The 21,709-nt window shown below is 47.1% G+C and overlaps 1 protein-coding gene across 1 annotated transcript in view; it reads left to right on the plus strand.

The window, feature by feature from the left end:
• The first annotated feature begins 1,200 nt into the window (after positions 1–1,200).
• Positions 1,201–21,709, plus strand: part of ATP10A (ATPase phospholipid transporting 10A (putative)) — a 256,901-nt gene continuing 236,392 nt past the window's right edge. Inside the window, exon 1 of the mRNA XM_073614639.1 lies at positions 1,201–1,957. Coding sequence (XP_073470740.1) covers positions 1,494–1,957 — 464 coding nt within the window. The 5' untranslated portion in view covers positions 1,201–1,493. The remainder of the gene's footprint in view (positions 1,958–21,709) is intronic.

Raw genomic sequence — 21,709 nt, forward strand, 5'->3', positions numbered from 1 at the left:
TATGAAGGAATAGTAATGGTAAAAAAAGCACCCGTGGGTTTAACCAATCTTGTTTTTTTTGTACAATTCTCCTTTAAGGGGGCGTGGCAAGGGGTGTGTCCTATGTCTGCATACTTTTACTGATAGGTGTCCCTCATTCCCATTTCAAAAAGTTGGGAGGCATGCTGTTATAGCTGCAAAGGGTGGGCCAACTCAATATTGATCCCTATGGACTAAGACTGGGATGCCATTAAAGTTCATGTGCGTGTAAAGAAAGGCGTCCCAATACTTTTGGTAATAATAATTTGCCAAAATTTTGCTGAAATCTCATGAAAGTAGCACAGGAACGTTTTCCAAAATCTGAGTTGCATTGATGTGAATGGACACCATTGAATATTATGTGATTTCCATAGTCAATGCGACTCAAGTTGCAATAGTATGAACAGTTTGTGTTGTTATTGAACACAAGTGATTGTTTTTGCAGAGCACGGATGTCTGGAAGTATACACTATGGGAACGTCAGAAAGCACACACCGCCAGGATGATGACTGATTTCCTGATGATCTACCTCCTCATTCTCAAGAAGATGATCATCTATGGAATGTTATTCCTACATGATCATGGTGAATGTCATCCCAGCAATGACTGACCTGCCCAGTATAATAAGAGAATGGAGATCTGTGTACACAGAATATACATAGTGCAGGAAGCCTCCAGTCCTAGGTGATCATTATTATTTTCATTTCATCTTTATTTATTTTCAAAGATTATAATACAAACCAGCCTATTGGGCATACCCAGACTCACCAATATACTGTGTATAAAAACTTGAGCAACCCAGGTACCTTGTCTAATGCCATTGTGACAGTGTCCTACTCTGCCTGATGGACCAAGTGTAATAGGTGTGCCTATATTCTGTGCTAGGTGATCATCATTACAGTGATCAATACAGGAAAGTGTAGATCTTGTGCCCAGACAAAGCGTGGCGCAGCTTTGTTTGTACTGCTGACAGCCTCCTCCTATCCGGGGACTTCTTCAAACATCCTCGCACACTGGAACCCGCCCCCTCTCCTTCCTCCCTCCTCCCACCTCCCACCTCCTTACAGCTCAGCAGCGGAAACTACGAGGGGCCGGACTAGAGCCAAGGAGGACCGCCCTCTTCCCCTCACACAGAACGATGGGCGGGGCTTTACCGGAGAGGGGGCGGAGCTGATCGCGTTCACCGGGGAAAGGAGGCGGGGCATGTCGGCATCCACATAGGAGAGAAGACGGGCTTTTGTGCTCTGACCCAGCAGAGGGGGGGCGGAGATTATTTGCTTGAGGGGCGGTGTTTGTGCGGTCTCTTCTATCACACATAAAGTTTGGAAAGGAAAGTTGAGAAGCGGGAAGCCCGTGTACCTGTGAGGAGAAAAGAGGAGAAGAGGATGAGAGGAGTGCTCGTCCTGGTCCCTGAGGGCTGACTTCTCTCATAGTGTACGGGGACATGCCCGGGAGCTCACACTGTGTGTGTTAGGATGGGGAGAGGGATGGCGGTGGCGGAGGAGGACGGGGGAGACCCCAGAGACGAGGAGGAGCGGGGGGTGAGGAGGAGAAGGAAGAAGAAGAGAAGGAAAGGTCCGAAGGAGAATAAGGTGAGGAGTGTCCGCTCCAACCTGCTCTATGACTCCTCCGGGAAGGCGGCCCATGACAACCCCAACCGACACTACGCCGCCAACTCCATCAAGACCACCAAGTACACGGCGCTCTCCTTCCTGCCCAAGAACCTCTTCGAGCAGTTCCATCGTCTGGCCAATGTCTACTTCGTCTTCATCGCCCTGCTCAACTTTGTGCCCGCCGTCAACGCCTTCAAACCCGAGCTGGCCCTGGCCCCTGTCCTCTTCATCCTGGCCGTCACCGCCATCAAGGACCTCTGGGAGGACTACCGCCGGTACCGGTCCGACAACGAAATCAACCATATGGATTGCCTCGTCTACTGCAGGTAATGGGGGCTAGAAATGTGGGCCATCCCGGGGGGGGGGGGGGTCGCTGGTAAGGATTGTTTTAGTTGGGGTGATCGGGGGTAAGGAATGTGGTTACTAGTAAGAGATGGTAAAGCTGGGGTGATCAGGAGTGAAGCTGGGGTGATCAGGAGTGAGAGAAGAGATGGCAAAGCTGGGTTGATCAGGGGTGAGAGAAGAGATGGTAATGTTGGGGTCAGCAGGGGTGAGAGATGGTAAAGTTGGGGTGATCAGGGGTGAGAGAAGAGATGGCAAAGCTGGGGTGATCAGTGGTAAAGCTGGGGTGATCAGGGGTGAGTGAAGAGATGGTAATGTTGGGGTCAGCAGGGGTGAGAGATGGTAAAGTTGGGGTGATCAGTGGTAAAGCTGGGGTGATCAGGGGTGAGTGAAGAGATGGTAATGTTGGGGTCAGCAGGGGTGAGAGATGGTAAAGTTGGGGTGATCAGTGGTAAAGCTGGGGTGATCAGGGGTGAGTGAAGAGATGGTAATGTTGGGGTCAGCAGGGGTGAGAGATGGTAAAGTTGGGGTGATCAGTGGTAAAGCTGGGGTGATCAGGGGTGAGAGATGGTAAAGTTGGGGTGATCAGTGGTAAAGCTGGGGTGATCAGGGGCGAGAGAAGAGATGGCAAAGCTGGGGTGATCAGGGGCGAGAGAAGAGATGGCAAAGCTGGGGTGATCAGGGGCGAGAGAAGAGATGGCAAAGCTGGGGTGATCAGGGGCGAGAGAAGAGATGGCAAAGCTGGGGTGATCAGGGGCGAGAGAAGAGATGGCAAAGCTGGGGTGATCAGTGGTAAAGCTGGGGTGATCAGGGGCGAGAGAAGAGATGGCAAAGCTGGGGTGATCAGGGGCGAGAGAAGAGATGGCAAAGCTGGGGTGATCAGGGGCGAGAGAAGAGATGGCAAAGCTGGGGTGATCAGGGGCGAGAGAAGAGATGGCAAAGCTGGGGTGATCAGGGGCGAGAGAAGAGATGGCAAAGCTGGGGTGATCAGGGGCGAGAGAAGAGATGGCAAAGCTGGGGTGATCAGGGGCGAGGGAAGAGATGGCAAAGCTGGGGTGATCAGTGGTAAAGCTGGGGTGATCAGGGGTGAGAGAAGAGATGGCAAAGCTGGGGTGATCAGTGGGGATAACACATGTGTGTCGGGTATCACATGGATGTCAGCTGACAGGGAATACACAGCAGCGGTGTGTTTGGTGTTTTGGTGGGGACTGTGAGAGCTGTGCCCTCCCAGATCCATCCCCCATGTGAAGATGGAGACAAGAGCGTGTTTGAGTAGAAGCTGCCACGTTTTGTGCCTCCATTCATAGGAGAGGAGGGGGAGGGTCTATACACAGCCTTCTCTCCCCCTTCACTGTCTGACCTGATGGCAACCAGTGTTTGTTTTCTTGCTGGTGGGAGGGGGGGTCATTCATTCCCTATGGAGCCATTCTCCCAGCACATGTCAGTGATTGTGTTCTGTCACTCCATCCTTCTGTACAATGACACAGCCTGGGGGCTCTCCATGCAGAGCATTCCTTCACTGCCTCCCCCTCCTTACCTGGCCTTATCTGAATAGTCAATGGGTGTCTGTGATGTGGAGGTGACTGGTGCCTTCTGTGTCGCCCCCCCCCCCCCTGTATTCCAGTGGAGGATCCAGTCGCACTCCAGCTGTGCCAGCAGCTACACCACAGGACCCTGCCAATTCTTATAAATGTTTTTGTTTCACACTTGTTGGGTCCATTTAAAACTTGGCAGATGTAGACTTCTTTCCTTTGTTTGACAGGTGATGAAGATGTCAGTGCGATTTATCTCTGATCCCTAGATCCAGTTATGTGTGAAATAGTTATTAGCGCTGTATTGTATTGTATTTGTATGCCAAAAAAAGTATGTATATGGCCAGTTGCACACAGATAGATATAGTAATTTTACTGATGTTTATACTCAGGATTTTTGTTGACCGAAGGATCCTGAGTAAAGACTTTGCATAAACACACATATGTGTTTAAAAAAAAAAAAAATCTTCATTAATAATGTTGCGGTGTACACAGCTAAACATGCATGTGGGCAGTGGCAGCTGGTGCTCATCATTTTTTGGGGGACGTAAACAAACTGAAATACTGAAAAGAAAAAAACATCAATTGCAGCCTCACATGCCCCATCAAACGCAGCCACTGTCTGCCCGGCACTTGCCCCATCTTAGTGGTGGGTCAGGCAGTGGGTGATGGGGGCGAGCTGTGGGAGGGCTCCTGTGCCCTCTATGCTTCCCCCTCTCTTCTTCGGTCTGCTAGGCGTCCAATCGGGGTGCCTGTGCCTTCAGATAATCAGGCGACGGGTATTAGACTCACACTACCTGATTGGCGGAGGGGTGATTCAGTGTTAGAAAAGCAAATATCTGGGTGGACTGTAAGCGCTATGCTCTGCTCTCTAAGGCCCCTTTCACACTGGGGCGGTGGGGGCGTCGGCGGTAAAACAGCGCTATTTTTAGCGCTGTTTTACCGTCGTTTTTGCAGCTGTATTCGGCCGCTAGCGGTGTGGTTTTAACCCCCGCTGGCGGCCGAAAAAGGGTTAAACCCACTCGTACAGCGTGGCTATAGCGGCGCTGTCCCATTGATTTCAATGGGAAGGAGCGGTTTAGAAGCGGTGAACACACCGCTCCAAAGATGCGGCTCGCAGGACTTTTTTTTACCGTCCTGCCAGCGCACCGCTTCAGTGTGAAAGCCCGAGGGCTTTCACACTGAACAAACAGCGGAGGCTGTTTAGGGGCGGTTTGCAGGCGGTATTTTTAGCGCAATAATGCCTGCAAACCGCCCCAGTGTGAAAGGGGCCTAAGTCCACATTTTTGAAGCATTTTAGAGCCTATGGCTCTAATCAGGTGCTGGACTGCTGGAAACTCTGCTGCTGGAATTGAGGCCCCCGGCGTCTGAAAAGGGGCCAGATGCCTGAATAGGGGGTGGCAGCGGCGGCCATGGATAGATTCATGCTATGCACGAATCTATCCATTACTCAGAGGGGGTGGCGGCGCACGTGCGCTCTTAATGGATGGGCCGCTCCTGCATGTGGGCATAAATTACTGCACTAAGGAGATAAAAGAAAAGGGGGCACACTGGCAAGGGCCTATTCACACTAGAATGCCATGTGGGAAACCCGTGTTCTGTGCCGGTTTCCCCCACCACATTAGAATTCCACTGCAGCAGTTGTCAGTTCAAAGTTAACACCCCAAACGCAGGTCACAAACGTAGTGTTTGCCCACACTGGATCTCATGGTACAAATGTGATTTGGTTGTAGTGCATTTTCAAAAGAAATGCATGCACTACTTTTGGTTCGGCGTGATTTCAGCCCATTCAAAACACAAAATTGCATGTGACTTGCACAGGTTTATGCAGCGCGATCATTTAAAATTTTTTTTTCCTCCATGCAGTTTCTTGTGTGATTGGGCCCCTTTAAACATAACATTTTTCTATTTTTGTTTTATGGCTCTGTACTCATCACTGCGCTAGTGATCTTTACTCAGCTGTGTGTCCATAGACCATTCAGCCAATGGAGCTGATTAGTGTGTTCTGGTGGGTGACAGTTAGGGCTCTTTCACACTGACGATCCGTATGTCCGTTTTTCATCCTTCTGTTTTCGGATGAAAAACGGACATACATGTATCTCTATGGAGCGTCAGATGTCAGCGGTGACATGTCCGCTGACATCCGACCCGCTCCGATCCGAAAAGTGTAACGGAGGAAAACCCTACTTTTCCATCCGTCTTCGGTTCGGATGATGATGGACTCTACGGTCCGTCATCACCCGATCCCCCATAGGGGAGAGCGGCGCTTTGACAGGTCCGTCGCTGCACAGTGTGCAGAGACAGACCTGTCATTTTCCTGCTCAGCGGGGATCGGCGGAGCGATTCCCGCTGAGCAAGCGGGTGTTCACGGGGCGGATCATCACTGATCCGCCCCGTGTGAAAGAGCCCTTAGTCAGTTCCTGCCAGAATACATAGGGGGTTGATCTACTAAACCTGGAAAGTGCAAAATGTGGTGCAACTCTGCATAGAAACAAATCGGCTTCTGTTTTTTCTTTTCTGTCAAAGTTCAACCGCTTCAGCCCCAGAAGATTTTACCCCCCTGCCTGACCAGTGCTATAAAAAATGCACTGATTACTGTGTAAATGACACTGGCAGGGAACGGGGTTTAACACTTGGGGGCGATCAAGGGATTAAGTGTGTCCTAGGGAGTGAGTCTAACTGTGAGGAGGATGGGCTACCACTGACATGACAGCGATCACTGCTCTTGATGACAGGGAGCAGTAGATCCCTGTCATGTCACTAGGCAGAACGGGGAAATGCCTTGTTTACATCTCCCCATTCTGCGGCTCTGTGACACGATTGCGGGACACCGGCAGACATCGAGTCTGCGGGCACGGTCGCGCTGTATGCGCCGGGCGCCCGCTAGCCCTGCCAATTAAAGGGGACGTACAGGTCCGCCCACCGCTGCCATTGTGCCGACATATATCGGCGTGCAGCGGTCGGCAAGTGGTTAATTGAACAAGCTGAAGTTAGAAGCTGATTGGCTACCATGCACAGCTGCACCAGATTTAACACTCTCCAATTTTAGTACATCAATCTCATAATCTCAGTGGGGGAGATTGCTGCATCACACATCACTTGTTGCAGCAATCTGCCAGTTCTTTCGTACAACCCACTGGTTGAGCGGGAAAAAAAAAAAAAAAAAGTGTACCCAGCCTTATTGTTGGCGCCCCATCCCACCTGTCCATAAAATGTGCTGGCTGAAAGCCATATAAAGATAAAATGTTAGAAGAAAACTCTAAAAAATACTGGCCTAAGGGCTCTTTCACACGGGGCAGATCAGTCATGATCCGCCCCGTGAACACCCGCTTGCTCAGCGGGGATCGCCCCGCCGATCCCCGCTGAGCAGGAAGATGACAGGTCCATCGCTGCACGCTGTGCAGCGGCGGACCTGTCAGAGCGCCGCTCTCCCCTATGGGGGGGGATCGGATGATGACGGACCGTAGAGTCCGTCGTCACCGGATCCGATCCGAAAATGGATGGAAAAGTAGGTTTTTCCTCCGTTACACTTTTCGGATCGGAGCAGGTCGGATGTCAGCGGACATGTCACCGCTGACATCCGACGCTCCATAGGGATGAATGTATGTCCGTTTTTCATCCGAAAACGGAAGGATGAAAAACGGACATACGGATCGTCCGTGTGAAAGAGGCCTTACACTTCTAATTTTTCTGCCCACTTACCTGGGCAAAAGTGACATGACTGGGCCTTCTGTGGGATCCTGGTAAAGCTGAGGGTCCTAAATCCACAATGTGCTACTGCACAGTGATGGAGCAATTTATTGTGGGCCCATTTACACTGTTGTGTTATAGACCTCGTTCAGGTGGGTGCTGGCACCGTACTGTGTGCTGGCTGTCTTTTGTTTCGGCAGCAGTATCCACCCCAGGTTGTGTGCAGGCAGCTTATAGAAGTGGAATATCTGCTAAACACAAAACAAAGGCAGCCTGCATGCAGTATGGGTGTCAGCGCCCATCTGAACAAGGCCCTAACACACGCATTATAGTGTGCTCAAACACATATCCAGGTTGCCCTGAGTAAAAATGGCTCCTGATCCCATCTCTACGCTGCAGTGCAGGACATTTTGACAGATAAAAAAAAAAAAAACGCTAACGCAGAAAAACGCTAATAAACGCTATTGAAAAAAACGTTGAAATACCTCACTGCAAAGCTACTGACGTTTTTATACCATTATTTTAACATCCAGTGTGCATGAGGCCTAAAGGTTATATTTTACATGAATTTGTCACTGGGGCAAATAAAGTGAACCTTACTAGCAGGGACACAAACGGCAATCAAAACTCAACAGGGGTTCTAACCCTTCCACCAGGTGCTGGAGGCAAATAGGTAATAATGGAAGTCTTAATAACAGCTCCATTCTCTGGGGAAGGTCCCATTATTCCTTACAGGAGTCAGTAAAGCAACACAAAGCAGGATATAAACAGAGCAGTGGCTTCTGGCAATTGATTTATACATCAGCTGATAACCACAAGACTAAAAAATATTATAACAATTTAAACTCCAATAAATGCTTTAAATTGTCTTTATTAAACTGATTGTAAAGGATAAAATTTATTTTTACTTTAACGCATTCTCTGCATTAAAGTGAAAAAAAAAACCTTTTACATGCCACGCCCCCACCCCCGCGATACTTATCTGAGCCCGAGAGCAACAGCACCGCTCTCTTGCTCTCCTTCACTAGACTCAGACCGGACTGGTAAAGCAGCTATACGATATATAGCTATATGTCAGAGCGGGAGATCAACCAGACACTGATAGAAACCAAAAGACTGCTATATACTGCTAAGAAAAAGGTATTTAGCAGTTTATATCTACTAAATAATTTAAAGTGGAGGGCCACCCTGTAAAAAAAAAAAAAAATTACACCAAAAATAGCCCCCCCCCCCCCAAAAAATTTTTTGAACTTGCTAGGCAGTCTTCCTAATCTGCCTCTTTCTTTTCCGCGGCGACTTCTGCTCCTCGGTGAGCGGCCCCGTTGTCTTCTGGGAACTGTGTGTGTTCCCAGAACACCACGGGGCCACTCAGAGCGCCGCGTGCGCAGTAGGAAACTGGCAGTGAAGCCGCAAGGCTCCACTGCCTGTTTCCCTTACCTAGGATGGCGGTGTCAGGACCCAGGAGCCGAGGGACGGGTCGGCCTCGGGCAGCCGACATCGCGGGCACCCAGGACAGGTAAGTACTTATTTAAAGTCAGCAGCTACAGTGTTTGTAGCTGCTGACTTTTAATTTTTTTTTTTTTTTTAGGCCGGAATCCTGCTTTAATTTCTATGTTCTGTGTACTGTGGGAGACCTGATATAGTGAATGCAGGGTCCTGGGTTTAGTAACACTTTAATATTTGCTGTATTACTTTTTCATATAATATAAACTTATTCTGGCCATTGAAATGAATTAACACTCAAGCGCTTGATGTGTCTAGCGTTAATGCATGTTTAGACAGATTTACGCTCGTCTGTTTTTTTTTTTCTGCCAAAACATTGCTGACCCTGGACATGCTGACCATGGGTTTATTTTCTGCCTTTTAAATGCCTATGTGTGTGTGTATAGACACACATGCTAACATGCAGGGTTGTTTAGAGGCAGGAAAAAAATGCCAGGCACCCCTATCAGAAGCGTTTAAATTCGTCCAGCATGTGTGAGGCCAAACGTATCTGTAAGCAAAAGCTTCCTGTGGACCAAATGATGATCCTGTGTGTGGAATACAGCAGATGTTAAAGCGGACTATACACCTATGCAAATTTTGGACAGTTCTTGCTGTACTGGGTAAATATTAATCCTTGGATGGCCATGTTGCAACCCTCCCACCTGACCTTTTTAATTGATGGAGCTGATCGAAAAATTGTCAGCCAAACAGCGGCTGCATCCAATTGGATGTAGTAGTGTTTTAAGCATTGTGACAGTCACTGGTGCTGGCTGTGAGAAAATATTAGCCACAGGGGTAGATGTGTCCATCTGAACTGTATAGTGTGAATGGAGGCATCTATTAGATATAACTTTGTATGGCCTGCTTAACAGACCTTGGGGGGTGAATAGTGATCTTTACTTTTTAGAAGGGTGGAAGAGGACACTCGTGCCCTCATTGTAGTTCTGGTCTACTAATACATATTTATAGTTTTCCTTTAATTGGCTCAGTAAATTTGGTGACTTCGGACATTTTCTGATAATCGTATATACAATTATGCCTATCGTGATGTATGTTTTGTGACTTGTGCAATATAGTATGTGGAAAATGTTGTGACTTCATAATTTAAATCCTGTTATTATTGAGGGAGTGCTTCCGAGAAACAAACAGTGGGTTAAATGATATCACCCTAACCAGTGAGCTTCAGATGTTTGCCTTCGATATGTCCTCAGCTAAAGGAGGTAGGGCAGTTTCCCAGAAGGCAGCAGCAAAACCCCATGCTGTTGTGTGGTGGTTTTTTTTTTTTTTTTTCCAGTTTAAGAATTATATACAAATAAGGTTTGCTTAGGTTTTTAGAGAAGACTCGTTTGGATGGCTCCAGAGACTTTTGGTAACAAATGTTTCAATAAACAGTCAAGTGAGCTGACTTCTCTTTGAGGTTTTATTGCACTTGGAGATATTAACAGCATGGTGTTGAATTTTTCAGTAAGCATGTGTGACGTGGTAAAATTGCAGCAGTATAGTCGGGTTGTGAATATCCTAGATACATGGAGTAACTGATGCAAATAGTGAGGTTTTCAGCTGGCAAAAATATGCTTTTAAAAAAAATTTCTTTCCCTTTTTATCTATAGCCCCATTGTTGCTGCATTAATCTTTGTAACATACTAATGTCCTAAGCAGGGCCAGACTTACCATTGTCCTTGACTGGGCTCAAGCCCATGGACCCTGCCCAATAGGGGGCCCCGAGTGCCCCGCCCATTTTCATTTAACCACCTCAATACTGGGCACTTTCACCCCCTTCCTTCCAAGACCAATTTTCAGCTTTCAGTGCTCTCTCACTTTGACAATTACTCAGTCATGCTACACTGTACCCAAATAAAATTTTTATCATTTTGTTCACACAAATGGAGCTTTCTTTTGGTGGTATTTATTCACCACTTCATTTTTTATTTTTTGTGATATAAGTGAAAAAAGAGCCAATATTTTGAAAAAACAAAATGTTCTACCTTCTCTTTTAAAAGAAACCAAAAAAAATTAATTTTGTCGAAAATTTAGGCAAAAATGTATTCTACCACATGTCTTTGGTAAAAAAAAAAAATGCTGATAAGTGTATGATCATTGTTTGTGTGAAAGTTTTATAGAGTCTACAAGCCATGCTACACATTTTCAATAATGCGATCAATCCTAATGCACTGATGGCCTAATGCACTGATCTCATTTCTTGAGGCCTTAAAATGTCAGGACAGTACAATGACCCCTTTTTCCTTCATTAAATTGTCATATTTACAAGTTATTTCTCACACACGGTGCAGCCATTAATTGCAATTACACCCCAAAATACATTCTGCTATTCATCCTGAGTATGGTGATACCCCATGTGTGAGACTTTTCCACAGCCTGTCCACATACGGAGGCCCAACATCCATCTAGCACCATCAGGTGTTCTAAAGGCATAAATTACACATTTCATTTCCTGAGTACCTATCGCATTTTTGAAGGCCCTGGAGCACCAGGACAATGGAATTACCCACAAAATGACCCCATTTTGGAAAGGAAACAACCCAATGTCATTTGAACATGACATTTCTTTCCACAAGTTTTTGGAAAATGTGGAAAGAAAATGAAAACCTATTATTTTTTTTTTTTTTTTCTCACAAAGTTGTCAATTTAGAAGATTTTTCTTACACATAGCATGTACCTAGCCAAAATGACACCCCCAAAATACATTCTGCTACTCGTCCTGAGTATGGCGATACCCCATGTGTGAGACTTTTCCACTACCTGGCCACATACAGAGACCCAACATGCAAGTAGCACCTCCAGGCTTCTAACACATAGCATGTACACACCAAGAATGACACCCCAAAATACATTCTGCTGAGCAAAAGGTAAAAAAAAAAAAAAAAAAAAAAAAAAACACCTGTGGTTTTAGCAGCCAGGAATACTGTTCCAGAGCAGTCAAAGCATTTGTCCAGACGGCCAAAGGAAATGTCCAGGAATTGTCCAGGCAGCAGACAGATATGGAAAAGTATGAACATGGTTCAGTACAGTCCATGGTTTAGCAGGCAGTTCATGTGGCAGGCAGAGAGGCATGGCCAGTTCAGTTGGCAGCAGACAGCACTTTGTACATTGGGCCTTGGTCAGGTAAGACCTGAGGACAGGGGTAGAGGCTTCTTCCCACCCAAATCTCTACGAAGCCTCCGAGTCTCCAGACCCTAATCCGAGAAAACTAAAAACTCTGAGAAAAATGTTTTCTCCACTCGGAAAACCTTTTCTGGAGCCCCTCACATATGTGAGACCCCTGTGCTGTACAGTGGCAGGGCAAATGATCAGTTCAGGTGGCAGGGCAAATGATCAGTTCAGGAGGCAGGCAAAAAGCATGGTCATTTAACAGGCCGAGGTCAATTCACGTTGCAGGCAGAAACATGTTTAGCAGTGGCATAGTCGTTAACATTCTGGGTCATTCACAGAAATGGCAGATAGTGGTAACTGGAAAACAATCCTCTTCACTTTACTAATAGTGTAGTGAAGTATGATAGCTCTGATAGCACGTTCCAATACAGAGGCCTGGCTGGGGGGGACATTGGGGACAGTAGTATTGGGTGTCACGGCGAATTCCTCTACTTGAACACACACAACATTTTTTTTGGGAGGTTGCGACCTGTTTGGGTAAGAGGGAGGATTTCGGGAAAGTGCCTTTCATGGAGTCTGGCTAATGAATCTGAGCAAATTAGTTGAGGAGCTTGGCCTTGGGGATAGAGAAGGGCTGTGACAACGTCTTCTTGGAATTTTAGATAGGTTAGGGAACTTTGGGTGCACTTAGAAAAAATAATATATGAATTGAATAGGGCAAGTTGCATCAAATAAATGGTGACTTTCTTGTACCAAAACAGTGATCTCCTGGTGGCCAAGTAGGGCTGCATCATCTGGTCGTTCATATCCACCCCCCCATGTATAGGTTGTACTCATGCACACATTTTAACTTCTGTATGGGGCCTCTTCTCTGAAGTTCCACCAAGGTGTCATCATGTATTGTGGTAGGATGTAGACATCATTTTTTTTTTTTATCTTTCCACTTCACCGCTAGTACCTCTTCAGTCCGCATACTGGCCATTTCACCCTGCTTCAATTTCTTGGCGACAAATCTCTGTGGGAAGCCTTTGCAGTTGGTACGTGCTGTCCCACAGGCCACAGTGTTCTTTTGGTACAAATGCAGCGTATCATCCTGGAGTTCTGCGCTGCTGGTGGATGTCTCTGCCTGCTCATTTCTCCTGATTCTCCTTGTTAGGATTCTATCTTCCTCTGTTTGCACCTCGGAGCCACTGCTTTCCACTGGCTCATAGTTGCTATCCGAGTCTGACGGAGAGAATTCCCTGCTACTCTTGTCCCACATACTCTGGAGTATTTGGCGAGCCTCCTCTGCGCTGTAAGATCTTTTCGTCATGTTGGCGGGCAGATGTGTCAGAGGGCGGGCGGCAGATGTGTCAGAGGGCGGGCGGCAGATGTGTCAGAGGGCGGGCGGCAGATGTGTCAGAGGGCGGGCGGCAGATGTGTCAGAGGGCGGGCGGCAGATGTGTCAGAGGGCGGGCGGCAGATGTGTCAGAGGGCGGGCGGCAGATGTGTCAGAGGGCGGGCGGCAGATGTGTCAGAGGGCGGGCGGCAGATGTGTCAGAGGGCGGGCGGCAGATGTGTCAGAGGGCGGGCGGCAGATGTGTCAGAGGGCGGGCGGCAGATGTGTCAGAGGGCGGGCGGCAGATGTGTCAGAGGGCGGGCGGCAGATATGCCTGATTTGCAGGCGGCAGATGCGCCAGCTGTTGGCAGACAGATGTTCACTGTATGACAGGTGTTTTCACTGTTTTGGGGACACTAGCTGGGTGATCAGTGGGTAAACAGGAGACAAACAGCTATAAAACTCACTGATCTCCTGGCTGCAGCACAGATCTCTCTTCCTCTCCTCACTGACAGGCTCTGTGTGAGGAGAGAAAGAGATGAGAGCAGTTACAACCGCTCTCTGTTTACATTACATGATGACTGTGATTGGACACAGTCGTCATGTGATCAGGAGGGCCAATCACAGGGCCCTCCTGTGTTGTACAGCTCCACAGTCTCTCTGGGGGGGCACAGGCAGATCGGGATTGCGCCGCTGCGTGGGCACGTGGCGGCGCGATCCCCTGTCAGATGCCCCCCTTCCCCCATGTTTACATTACGATGGCTGTGATTTAGACACAGCCATCGTGCGGATCAGGAGGGCAAATCACATTGCCCTCCTGCCGTTCCGGGATGCGGCGTGTCCGGGTGACACGCGCGCATCGGGATCCTACCTGCGCGATCCCGCTCCTTCTGAAGGACGTTCGGGAACGTCCAGTCAGGAGGGAGCTCCCACCCGGCCGTTTATGTGCAGTGGCCAGGTGGGAAGTGGTTAAATATCTTCAGCTAGATCGGATGAAACAGCAGTGACTAACACTGGTCCTCACTTGGCTGCAGCTCTGCCCGAGAGTCGCTCTCTCTCTCTCGCTCTCTCTCTCCCTCTCCCTCTCCCTCTCTCCCTGGGCTAAAACCCAGAAGCTGATTGGTTTCTGTGCAGAGCACTAGATTTTGCACTCCAGTTTTAGTAACAGACTGTGTCCAGGATGATCAGCTGTCCCTAGTCACAGGTAACTCATGGCTGTACAGATAGAGGGGCAGCTGTGGCTCTTGTCAGCCTGATAGCAAAAAGCAGCTGGCTACACTGCAACTCTCCCTGAACAGACAGCAATATGGGGGTGTGTGGGTATACCCTGGTGAAGACATCCAAGGTGGGAGCACAAGCTGATGTAGAGCATTAGATGGATATGGAGTATAGGGCGATTTCTTCTGCACATGCGCCGGAGTTAGAAAGGGCACGCTGTGCCGTTTCTAGCTCGTGTCATGCCGTTAAAGGCAGCTCCCGCGCGCGGTAGTGACATCACGCGACTCTAGCCAGTCTCACGGAAGGAAGAGGGGTGAAGTATGGACGCTCGCTACTAGCGAGGAAGACTGGGACATCGCGGGCTTCTCCTGCAGGGAAGTGTCACATAATGGGCTACTATGCAATGCATAGTAGCCCATTATGCTTTACCTTTGCAGGGAAACAAAGAGGAAGTAACACCCATCAGGGTTTACTTCCTCTTTAAATGCCGCGTTTTGCATTCTTAGAAGCTTTTTTCTTTATCGTGCATCATAGGACACAGTGCCTCAAGTAATTACTTGGTGGGTTATGGGCCTACCTTCAGGCGTTGACGCTGGTATAACCAATACAGGAAGTTGACTCCCCTATATAACCCCTATCTATCCTCTTAAAATGTCTCCTCTAGCCACTTCAGCCCCGGAAGGTTTTACCCCCTTCCTGACCAGAGCACTTTTTACAATTCGGCACTGCGTCGCTTTAACTGCTAATTGCGCGGTCATGCAATGCTGTACCCAAACGAAATTTGCGTCCTTTTCTTCCCACAAATAGAGCTTTCTTTTGATGGTATTTGATCACCTCTGCCGTTTTTATTTTTTGCGCTATACACGGAAAAAGACCGAAAATTTTGAAAAAAAATTATATTTTCTACTTTTTGTTCTAAAAAAAATCCAATAAACTCAATTTTAGTCATACATTTAGGCCAAAATGTATTCGGCCACATGTCTTTGGTAGAAAAAATGTCAATAAGTGTATATTTATTGGTTTGCGCAAAAGTTATAGCGCCTACAAACTAGGGTACATTTTCTGGAATTTACACAGCCTTTAATTTATGACTGCCTATGTCGTTTCTTGAGGTGCTAAAATGGCAGGGCAGTACAAAACCCCCACAAATGACCCCATTTTGGAAAGTAGACACCCCAAGGAATTTGCTGAGAGGCATGTTGAGCCCATTGAATATTCATTTTTTTTGTCCCAAGTGATTGAATAATGACAAAAAAAAAAAAAAAAAATTACAAAAAGTTGTCACTAAATGATATATTGCTCACACAGGCCATGGGCATATGTGGAATTGCACCCCAAAATACATTTAGCTGCTTCTCCTGAGTATGGGGATACCACATGTGTGGGACTTCTTGGGAGCCTAGCCGCGTACGGGGCCCCCGAAAACCAATCACTGCCTTCAGGATTTCTAAGGGCGTACATTTTTGATTTTACTCCTCACTACCTATCACAGTTTTGAAGGCCATAAAATGCCCAGATGGCATAAAACCCCCCCAAATGACCCCATTTTGGAAAGTAGACACCCCAAGCCATTTGCTTTGAGGCATGTTGAGTCCATGGAATGTTTTATATTTTGACACAAGTTGCGGGAAAGTGACAAATTTTTTTTTTTTTTTTTTTTTTTTGCACAAAGTTGTCACTAAATGATATATTGCTCACACAGGCCATGGGCATATGTGGAATTGCACCCCAAAATACATTTAGCTGCTTCTCCTGAGTATGGGGATACCACATGTGTGGGACTTTTTGGGAGCCTAGCCGCGTACGGGGCCCCGAAAACCAATCAGTGCCTTCAGGATTTCTAAGGGCGTACATTTTTGATTTTACTCCTCACTGCCTATCACAGTTTCGGAGGCCATGGAATGCCCAGGTGGCACAAACCCCCCCCAAATGACCCCATTTTGGAAAGTAGACACCCCAAGCTATTTGCTGAGAGGCATGGTGAGTATTTTGCAGCTCTCATTTGTTTTTGAAAATAAAGAAAGACGAGAAAAAAAAAATTTTTTTTCTTTTTTCAATTTTCAAAACTTTGTGACAAAAAGTGAGGTCTGCAAAATACTCACTATACCTCTCATCAAATAGCTTGGGGTGTCTACTTTCCAAAATGGGGTCATTTGGGGGGGTTTTTTGCCACCTGGGCATTCCATGGCCTCCGAGACTGTGATAGGCAGTGAAGAGTGAAATCAAAAATTTACGGCCTTAGAAAGCCTGAAGGCGGTGCTTGGTTTTCGGGGTCCCGTACGCGGCTAGGCTCCCAAAAAGTCTCACACATGTGGTATCCCCGTACTCAGGAGAAGCAACAGAATGTATTTTGGGGTGTAATTTCACATATTCCCATGGCATGTTTGAGCAATATATCATTTAGTGACAACTTTGCGCAAAAAAAAATAAAAAAAATAAAAAATTGTCTCTTTCCCGCAACTTGTGTCACAATATAAAATATTCCATGGACTCGACATGCCTCTCAGCAAATAGCTTGGGGTGTCTACTTTCCAAAATGGGGTCATTTGGGGGGGTTTTGAACTGTCCTGGCATTTTATGCACAACATCTAGAAGCTTATGTCACACATCACCCACTCTTCTAACCACTTGAAGACAAAGCCCTTTCTGACACTTTTTGATTACATAAAAAAATAATTTTTTTTTGCAAGAAAATTACTTTGAACCCCCAAACATTATATATTTTTTTTAAAGCAAATGCCCTACAGATTAAAATGGTGGGTGTTTCATTTTTTTTTTTTCACACAGTATTTGCGCAGCGATTTTTCAAACGCATTTTTTGGGGAAAAAACACACTTTTTTTAAATTTTAATGCACTAAAACACACTATATTGCCCAAATGTTTGATGAAATAAAAAAGATGATCTTAGGCCGAGTACATGGATACCAAACATGACATGCTTTAAAATTGCGCACAAACGTGCAGTGGCGACAAACTAAATACATTTTTAAAAGCCTTTAAAAGCCTTTACAGGTTACCACTTTAGATTTACAGAGGAGGTCTACTGCTAAAATTACTGCCCTCGATCTGACGTTCGCGGTGATACCTCACATGCATGGTGCAATTGCTGTTTACATTTGACGCCAGACCGACGCTTGCGTTCGCCTTAGCGCGAGAGCAGGGGGGACAGGGGTGCCTTTTTATTTATTTATTTTTTTTTCTTTATTATTATTATTTTTTTATCTTATTTTTAAACTGTTCCTTTCATTTTTTTTTTTTTTTTTTTTTTTTTTAATCATTTTTATTGTTATCTCAGGGAATGTAAATATCCCCTATGATAGCAATAGGTAGTGACAGGTACTCTTTTTTGCAAAAATTGGGGTCTATTAGACCCTAGATTTCTCCTCTGCCCTCAAAGCATCTGACCACACCAAGATCGGTGTGATAAAATGCTTTCCCAATTTCCCAATGGCGCTGTTTACATCCGGCGAAATCTAAGTCATAAAATGCTCGTAGCTTCCGGTTTCTTAGGCCATAGAGATGTTTGGAGCCACTCTGGTCTCTGATCAGCTCTATGGTCAGCTGGCTGAATCACCGGCTGCATTCTCAGGTTCCCTGTTGAGACAGGAGAGCCAGAGAAAAACACGGAAGACGTTGGGGGGGGGGCATTCCCTCCCACTGCTTGTAAAAGCAGTCTAGAGGCTAATTAGCTGCTAGGATTGCTTTTACATGAAAGCCAATCGCTGGCTGAAAAGAATGATACCAAGATGATACCTAAACCTGCAGGCATCATTCTGGTATAACCACTCAAAGTCGTGAATGGCGTACCTGAAGACAAAAAAATGGTTAACAATAAAGCACAGTAAACGGTAAGGTATAAAAAATTGCATATCTGAAAAGCAAACATGATAAAACATAACAACAATAAAACATTGCAGAATAGAATACAGTAAAAAAGAGCAGAACAATAGAGAGAGAATAGAGAGAGAGAACAATAAAACAACAACTATTTTTTTTTTATTTTATATTTTTGTTTGTGTTTTGTTTTTTTTTTTTTTTACACTTTTTTTTGTAACTAACTTTTATAACTGTAACCGGTTCCAGGTTCGGGTCTCTCAAAATGCGATGGCATCTTGGGAGACCCTGTGAAAGTGTGCCTAGTCTGTGCAATGCTGTACCCTACGCTAATACTCAACTAGTGTATGGTAGTGTTCAAAACATTCACCAATGCAAAGACCAGGATTGTCAGGACAGGAGGGACAATAATAGAGGGTGTCACGCCTATATCCGCGCTTGCTGCAGACACGACATCTTTTTTGGGGGGGTTCGTTGGGTAGGGGTACTCGGGAGGACATAAAGAAAATGCCTCTCATGCAGCCGACTGCATTTGGTTGGGGATGTGAATGGGGGAAGTACGGGCGCTGCAGAAGTGGTGGGCTCCCAATTAGGATTGGCGAATGCAGCAGGAAGGGCACTATGGGCACGACGGGCCTGTGTTTGTCTTCTTGGTGGCAGCGGGACACTACTTGTGCTTGCCACCTCACCAGCTTGAACTGCACTTATGGGACTCGCCACGTCACCAAGTGTTACTGCAGTGCTGGTTTGACTACGACCGGGGTGTACTAGGCTGCTGGTGCTTGCCAGTTCACCAAAACGCTACCAAAAAAACTGTTAGCGATCGCAGGGATCAGGCCTGACTCTGCGAACGCTGCAGTTATGCGTTTAGTGTTTTGTAAGTGACAGTGATCAATCGATACTGCACTTGGGTGGGCTGGGCTGGGCTGGGCCGGGCGGAGGGGCAAAACGCAGGTGCTAGCAGGTATCTGGGCTGATCCCGCTAACACTGCGTTTGTGGGAACCCTAAACTGCTGGGGACGCTAGTATAGATCTGATCAGATCAGATATTGATCCGATCAGATACTATACCACTAAGGGAGGTGTATGGTGTGTGCGTGGGTGTTAGCGGTACTGGCGCTAACCTGATGCTGCCTGGGGCTGGTGCTTGCCAGTTCACCAAAACGCTACCAAAAAAACTGTTAGCGATCGCAGGGATCAGGCCTGACTCTGCGAACGCTGCAGTTATGCGTTTAGTGTTTTGTAAGTGTCAGTGATCGATCGATACTGCACTTGGGTGGGCTGGGCCGGGCGGAGGGGCAAAACGCAATTGCTAGCAGGTATCTGGGCTGATCCCGCTAACACTGCGTTTGTGGGAACCCTAAACTGCTGGGGACGCTAGTATAGATCTGATCGGATCAGATATTGATGCGTTCAGATACTATACCACTAAGGGAGGTGTATGGTACGTGCGTGGGTGTCAGTGGTACTGGCGCTAACCTGACGCTGCCTGGGGCTGGTGCTTGCCAGTTCACCAAAACGCTACCAAGAAAACTGTTAGCGATCGCAGGGATCAGGCCTGACTCTGTGAACGCTGCAGTTATGCGTTTAGTGTTTTGTAAGTGACAGTGATCGATCGATACTGCACTTGGGCTGGGCCGGGCGGAGGGGAAGAACGCAGGTGTTAGCGGGTATCTGGGCTGATCCCGCTAACACTGCGTTTTTGGGAACCCTAAACTGCTGGGGACACTAGTATAGATCTGATCGGATCAGATATTGATCCTTACAGATACTATACCACTAAGGGAGGCGTATGCTGCGTGCGTGGGTGTTAGCGGTACTGGCGCTAATCTGACGCTGCCTGGGGCGACGCATATCACCGCCGGGCGATCAGGGGGCTAAACCTTTATTAGGTAATAAACTGCGGGTCCCCTGACACTATAAAAAATAAACGAACTAACCAGCGTCACCCGTAACGGTTATACGGTGATCAGTGGTGAAAGGGTTAACTAGGGGGCAATCAAGGGGTTAAAACATTTATTAGATAGTATATGGGGGTCCCTGTCACTATAAAACGCTGACGGCGAACCTAAATATTTACGTTCCTAACTAGCGTCACCAGCGACACTAATACAGCGATCAGAAAAATGATCGCTTAGTGACACTGGTGACAGGGGGTGATCAAGGGGTTAAAACTTTATTAGGGGGGGTTAGGGGGGTATCCTAGACCTAAAGGGGGGTAATATTCACTGCCCTAACACTGTAACTGTCACAAACTGACACCATGCAGTAATCAGAAAAAAAAAAAAAAAAATACTGCTTGCTGTCAGTTTGTGACGGGGGGGGGGGGGGATCGGGGGTGTAAAGTATGCCTGGCATGTTCTACTGTGTGTGTTTGTGTGTGTTGTGCACTTACGTGTCTTCTCTCCTCGGCGCTGGACGGAAACTGCCAAGCCGAGGAGAGATGACATCACATCCTCTGCCTGTGTGAAACTACACACAGGCAGGGGAGGATTCCGATTGGCTGGGAGCGATCGCGAGGGGGGGGCCACGATCGGATGGTCTCCCCCGACGCTCCCAGTCAAATGCCGACCGCCGCTGGCACCGGGGGGGGGGTCCGATCGGACCCCCCCGCCCGCGGGAGGCAGATCACGTACAGGTACGTGATTCTGCCTGCCTGTGCCATTCTGCCGACGTGTATATATACGTTAGGCGGTCGGCAAGTGGCTAGAGGGAGTATATTACACTTACCTAGTACAATGCTTATTCAGCAGCTCTGTGTCTGGCTATAGCAGCAGGTGTGGTCCCTGCAGCCAGAGGGGAGTTCTTAATTGAACAGATGGTGTTCCTCTTCTGAGGGATCTAAAGGGGTTACAGCAGTAGTTTATGAACATACACAACCAGCCATTTGCATTTTTTTGTATAAAGCCTTCCTTTAAAACTAGGAGCTTAACAAACACTGCTGATAAAAAAATTCCCCTCCCCCTCCCCTCTCTTCCTGGAGAGGTGCGGTAACAGCTGACACTTATGTGTAATCAGGTTCTCACCTGAGGCTTAACACAGACGCTCTCAGTTCATATGCTGAAGACAAGAAGTCTGTCACACTAAGACACAGGAGCGCTGGGCATGTAAAGGTGTGTAAACAGGCATTTCCAGCACAGGAAATATTATGGTACTCGGCATCAAAGGCTGATCCTTATGGTGACATTGTTTTCTTTTGCTAAAACTATTGTTCAGCAAATACCATAATTTGTTAAAGTGCCTCTGCTGTTGTGCTTAGCACATTTGATTTCCAGTGTACCACAAAGGTACCAAGGATTCCACCCCCAGGCTCTGGGAGCTCCAGTCATGCCTCCACACTGTCATCCTCTCCAGAGATACCTGACAATGGAAGCAATTGGGGGTGCAACTGCTTCTCACACTTCAGACCCTGTGTATGTGACTGAAGATGCATTCTCCTCTGCCCTGTTGGGCTTAGAAGGAAGATTAGCGGCTTTAATCGCATTCTCCATCCAAGAGGATAGGAAGCATGCCAGATCCCCCTCCCCCACCTCAAACCCCTTTTTCC

The sequence above is a fragment of the Aquarana catesbeiana genome, linkage group LG02 (assembly GCF_042186555.1).
Source record: "Aquarana catesbeiana isolate 2022-GZ linkage group LG02, ASM4218655v1, whole genome shotgun sequence".
NCBI classification, from domain to species: domain Eukaryota; kingdom Metazoa; phylum Chordata; class Amphibia; order Anura; family Ranidae; genus Aquarana; species Aquarana catesbeiana.